The sequence below is a fragment of the Vicia villosa genome, linkage group LG6 (genome assembly GCF_029867415.1).
Source record: "Vicia villosa cultivar HV-30 ecotype Madison, WI linkage group LG6, Vvil1.0, whole genome shotgun sequence".
Taxonomy (NCBI): Eukaryota; Viridiplantae; Streptophyta; class Magnoliopsida; order Fabales; family Fabaceae; genus Vicia; species Vicia villosa.
Window position 1 is genome coordinate 74,104,137 of NC_081185.1, and position 5,541 is coordinate 74,109,677.

At 31.3% G+C, this 5,541-nt stretch overlaps 2 protein-coding genes across 2 annotated transcripts; both read right to left on the minus strand.

The window, feature by feature from the left end:
- Positions 1–1,874: 1,874 nt before the first annotated feature.
- On the minus strand, positions 1,875–2,503 carry LOC131613874 (uncharacterized). Its single transcript, XM_058885512.1, has 2 exons — positions 2,219–2,503; positions 1,875–2,123 (listed from the first exon to the last, which is right to left on the minus strand). Exons 1-2 carry the CDS (start codon positions 2,306–2,308, stop codon positions 1,875–1,877), a joined length of 339 nt encoding a protein of 112 aa, XP_058741495.1. The 5' UTR covers positions 2,309–2,503.
- A 335-nt stretch (positions 2,504–2,838) lies between these two features.
- LOC131613875 (protein ALP1-like) lies at positions 2,839–3,850 on the minus strand. The gene is made up of 2 exons (XM_058885513.1): positions 3,304–3,850; positions 2,839–3,227 (listed from the first exon to the last, which is right to left on the minus strand). The coding sequence occupies exons 1-2, from the start codon at positions 3,848–3,850 to the stop codon at positions 2,839–2,841; spliced, it is 936 nt and encodes a 311-aa protein (XP_058741496.1).
- Positions 3,851–5,541: the final 1,691 nt, after the last annotated feature.

A 5,541-nucleotide genomic window follows, 5' to 3' on the forward strand; every position in this document is an offset into this window, starting at 1 on the left:
AGTGGAAGTTCCCAAATAATAAAAAAACACCAACCAAAGAGTAACTCGAGTTTCCCTTGCTTAAGGGATTCCCTCGAAACGCTCAAACGCTCTCTCTTCTCTCTTTCTTAAGGGCAATGTTATTTCCGCTTGAATGCATCGTAGGCCGTCCCCTTATGCAAGAGCGCGAACGTTAACTCCGCCCAACTAAACACAAAAACAAACAAAAACATGTGAGTCGAACTACGACGCTCTGATTCCTGAAAAGGATACGTAGGCATCAAGTCGCAGGGCTTGAACGAGCACAATTGTAAATAACCTTTCTTTTCCCCGTATTTCTTTTGCATTCATTCGCATGTAGACATAGACATAGTACACACTCTTTAGATAGAAACAAACATAGGTGGATACCATCGAGTATGATGGGCGCGAGGGGTGCTAGTACCTTCCCCTTGCGTAACCGACTCCCGTTCCTAGATTCTCTAGTCGCAAGAACCTGTTCTTATCCTTTCCTAGGTTTTCTAATATTCCTTTGCCTTATGGGATAAATATATTGGTGGCGACTCTGTTCATTTTTCGCGAGCGTGCAACAAGTAATTTATACCATTTGTAAATTGATTTTATAATCAATTGAATTCTCAGAAAACTTATCTCAATTCAATTATGTTATTCTATCAATTAATTCATATAATTCTATCAATTAATTCATATTAATTAATTCATATAATTCTATAAAGGCAAATTATAACTCAATTCAATTATGTTATTCTATCAATTAATTCATATAATTCTATCAATTAATTCATATTAATTAATTCATATAATTCTATAAAGGCAAATTATAACAACCAAACGTAAAGTTTCTTCATATCAATAAATTCATATAATTCTATCAATTAATTCATATCAAAATTCACATAATTCTATCAATTAACTCATATTAATTAATTCATATAACTATGTCAATTACTTTATATAAGCAAATTATAACAACCAAACCAAACGTAAATTTTCTTTTACAACATAGCTCTAAAAAAACAAGAAAAAGACCTTATACTTGCATTAGATTTTTACAACATAACTGCACATATCTATTAAAGAAATTTTTAAAGTTACAAATATACATAAGATGGAAAGGCCCACACTTGGTTGCTGCACTAAAAATTCTGCATGTTTATTGAAATAACAGTATGCGCAAAAGATGCCGTTGCAAACACATTAATCACATCAATGGTATTAAACTAATGAAATAACACAGAAAGTATAATAAGTGAAAATCGATAAGCTTATAATGAACAATAGGAATCCAACTGATGTGTCTGCCAATTCCATTTTAAAGATAGATACAACCAAACAATAACACAGACTTAACACAATGAAATAACATAGACTGCTAAAATTACAGTTTTCAAAATCCATCAAAACTAAATGTAATAAAGTTAAATAAAGACAAATACAACCAAACAATAAAACTTACTTAAGATAATTCCTACATGATAACTCTAAATAATGATATTAAGATCAATTGTTACTTAAAACAATTTGCACAAATTCTTTTTTCAATTTAGGAGTATCCATAGCGAAAAAACAATCACAGAGGTTGTTGTCTTTAGTAATAAGCATAGCAGCCCTCACAACATCTCCAGTGGTCAATCCTTCTATTTCTTTCAATATGGAAACAATTTGATTCCTTCTTTCAGCTGTGTATTTCTCATGCAAAAAACAAGAAGATAATTGTTGCATATTCTCAACACTACTAGTATAAAACTCACCCAACTTGTTCAATGAAGTTAACAAGCTATCAGAAGAAGCATCGTCATTATACTTCACCTTTTTTCCTCCACACTTTCCAGTCTTATAATTAGAAGTTTCACGTTGTGATTGGATTGTTGGATTTATCTGAGTAGCATTGTTAGAAGGGGTGTTTCTGGTACTTGTGTCTCAAAATTCTCTTCATTCTCATTCAAATTAATTTCTGACTCGTCCCTTTGTGTCGATGAAAAATATTCCTTCTCCATTTGAGCAGACATATCAGTTGTATCTTTTGCAATAGTACCATATGCTTTATCTTTTCCAAATGCAATATCCAAGGCATTAAAGTGTGGAAATGGTTTTCCATACAAACCAATTGCAGTTGGGTGAGACTGCATTGAAGTAAGAAGTGTTTAGAAATATAAATTTAATACAAACTATATATATTATAAATTGATAAAAGTCAAAATAGTATGGCATGTATTACCTTACACCATTGACTATAAATCTCCTTCTCTACTACAATCATCTTTCGAGTATCATCCCATCTGAAGCCACTAGCACTTGGACCCAACATGCCTCTAATTGCAGAATATTTTGTTTTAAGACGTTTCACTCTTTATTCAATATGCGGATTAGCTTTTATTGTGCAATTTGGAAACTTGTCGTGAATATATTTCTCCAATACTTTAGTATACCCGGGTTTGAATGAGCCCGCATCAACCTTCCAACCATCATCCACCAATTTCAACAATCCTTGCACTAATAATACATCTTCCTCAGGAGCCCATTGTCGTTTCGTGCTTTTTACATTTTGATTTTCAAAGGACCCGTCCATCTATTCAACAACTCAACAAGTGTGCATGTCAAAATTGACGTAAACATATAAATAAATTCAATCATATCACATATACATGATTTACATAAAAAAACTCATAAAGAGAAATAAATTTGATTGATGAAAATTTAAAATAAAAATCAGCAGTACATTCAAAATAAAGATTACACCTAAATAGAAATTTCAAATAACAAACGTTAAAGTTTTCATTGATTTCCACCTCTCCACCTATTAAATATATCCAATGAAAAATTATCTCTCCATTGACTTCATTGAGTACTTGGCTCCACTGTTGTTATCATGTCACCAACCATGATTTCATTAGAGAACTCATCATATGTGGAATTTCGTTCTAAAGGATCCAAAACCATTTCTTTACGAATATGATTATGTAGAAGACAACAAGCAGTTATTATTCTTCCTTGTGTCTTTAAAGGATAGAATGATTTCTCTCTCAATATAGCCCAACGTCCTTTCAAGAGTCCAAAACATCTTTCTATTACATTTCTAGCAGAAGAGTGTTTCATGTTAAAAAATTCTTTAGCGGTAGATGGTTGTAAACCATTCCTCCATTCACTAAGGTGATACCGTTGTCCTCTATAAGGAGTAAGAAATCCTTCTCCATTCATATAACCAGCATCACATAAATAATAAAAACCTATCATAAATAAAAATAGATTTAATATACATAAATTATGCGTATGTGTTTTTTATACTAATTTATACTATTATACCTTGAGGAACCTTTAAACCATTTGGTCGAGAAATAGCATCTTTAAGGACTCTTGAGTCAGCAGCTGATCCTTCCCAACCAAGTAAAACACATATGAATTGCAAGTCAGGTGAACATACACCTAACACATTTGTAGCTATTTCACCCTTCCTTGTTTTGTATCTACTTTTGTCTGCTTCAGGCACATTCACCTTGATGTAAGTTCCATCAAGAGCACCTAAACAATTCTTAAAATATTTCCATCTTTCATCTGTGTTGCTCTCCAAAATTGGTTGAGGTTGTTTTAACAATTCTTTGTGACACCTCAGAACTGCCAATAGTACATTTATAAAATGCCTACTTATTGTTTCACCGGACCTCACAAATTTTCTTCTAATCATTCTATTCTTAACGTGATGTGCCAAAATGTGTAAAAACATAGCCACCAACTCCTCAACACACATATGTCGAGTAGGAAGTAGTCCACCGGTAGCTTTCAATATGTCACATAATTTATGAAAAGAAGCCCTATCCATCCTTGTATTCTCAATACATGCTACATCACTCATGTAAATAATTCCACAAAAATGAACTTCTCTAATTAAACTTCTTTCGTAACAATCCCATGACCTTTTTCGCTTTTTTGAGCGTTTACTTAAAGCAAGGTAACATACAATTGTCATCAACATAAAGTAATTCAACATCTCCATATAAATGATAAACATTGATATGATTCTTTTTTTTCTTTTACGCACTTCCATCAATTGTTTCATGATACAAAAAATGAGAAAATATCTGAAAACATAATTGAATTAATTAACGTACTAATAACAATTATGACAGACATAAAAATATTTGGTGCATATTGTTTGTTTCTATTAAGAATAATTTTCTTGAATTTTTGGATATACTAATAAAAGTTGTTTCCTAATTTATATAGGAAGTCAAAAATAATTTTTTTAGTAAAACTCAAGTGTCTGTTATAAATACATGTTTTTGACAGAATTTAAGAATTTGTTCTAATTGCTTAAAAGCTAAACAAAGGGAACACATAAAAGATTCTAATCCATATCAATTAAAAGTCTTATACTATATCATAATATATTGTATTTTATATAACAGAGTCATCATGATTGATTATTTTTTACAGATAAATAGTCAAAACCAAAAATAACATAACAGATATTATACCATAAATCAAACAGTATAGTACTAAGATGTAGCTATCATTTCAACTATAGCTGAGAAAAATGGGAATCACTTATATATTGCAGATCAAACTTCAAAGGTTGTTTATTCATAAAGTATTTCAACCACAAAAACTACATAAACACACTAAAAGGCATCTAAGCACCAAAAATCTAATTGATTGTGAAATCTTTAATGAAAATTAAAGATTAAAAAGGATTAAGATAATACCTTGAATAAGATCGTGAAACTCAAATCTCCAAGGAAGAAAGAAAGACAATCAGATATTGAGCAAAAAAAAGCACAATTTATTGAACATGGAGAACGATTTAGAGGGAAGAGTTGGCGGTAAATCAAAGGGTAGAAATGTATTTGCATAGAAGATAATGGGTTTATGGTTCCTAAGAACAAAACTTTCCCACCTCTATCTCATAGGAATAAGAATGAGGAGAACGTGAAGAGAACGTGTGTCTCTCTCTTTCCTGGGTATTATTTATTCCTAGGTTTACTTTTTTATTTCTATGTACCAAATAGAGGAATAATTAATTCCAGCATTAAATACCCAGGATTTTTTTTTGTATCACCTAAACAAACGCCCCCTTAGTCATTAGGTTTTTGTTGATTCACTTGGGCTGGGTTAGGAGGCCCAACACCCTTTTCCACAATACCCCCTACGAATCCGTATACTCCCTTTGATTTTTTTGATTGTCTTGATTGGGCTTGTTGCATTTTTAAAGCCCACGAAATTACTCCTTGCTTTCACTCTGCCCAGCCCAACGAATTTTATTCACACCCACTGCTAGCTTTGTTCTTCAATTTGACCTTGGGCCTTTCTCCTATCAGCCCAATATTTTCTTTTGTTTGAGACTCCACTTGTTTTTATTTCTTTAGCCCATTTGTTTGTGTTTTTTTATTTTAGTTTTAATATTTTGTCTATGTTTTTAATTATATTTTTGTTTCATATTAAAAATACCAAAAACATGTTTTCGATTTTATTTTCTTTTTCTTATTAAAAACCACAAATATATTTTAATTAGTTCTTATTCTCTTATTTGATTTTATTTCACACTTT

What these genes read in the sequence shown, in the direction of transcription:
- LOC131613875 (XM_058885513.1), bottom strand. Translation starts at nt 3,850, where the DNA reads ATGAGTGATGTAGCATGTATTGAGAATACAAGGATGGATAGGGCTTCT. An exon ending in TGGTTTAAAGGTTCCTCAAG is followed by an intron (nt 3,228 to 3,303) that starts GTATAATAGTAT and finishes TATTTATGATAG; the next exon opens with GTTTTTATTATTTATGTGAT.
- LOC131613874 (XM_058885512.1), bottom strand. Translation starts at nt 2,308, where the DNA reads ATGTTGGGTCCAAGTGCTAGTGGCTTCAGATGGGATGATACTCGAAAG. An exon ending in TTTATAGTCAATGGTGTAAG is followed by an intron (nt 2,124 to 2,218) that starts GTAATACATGCC and finishes ACTTCAATGCAG; the next exon opens with TCTCACCCAACTGCAATTGG.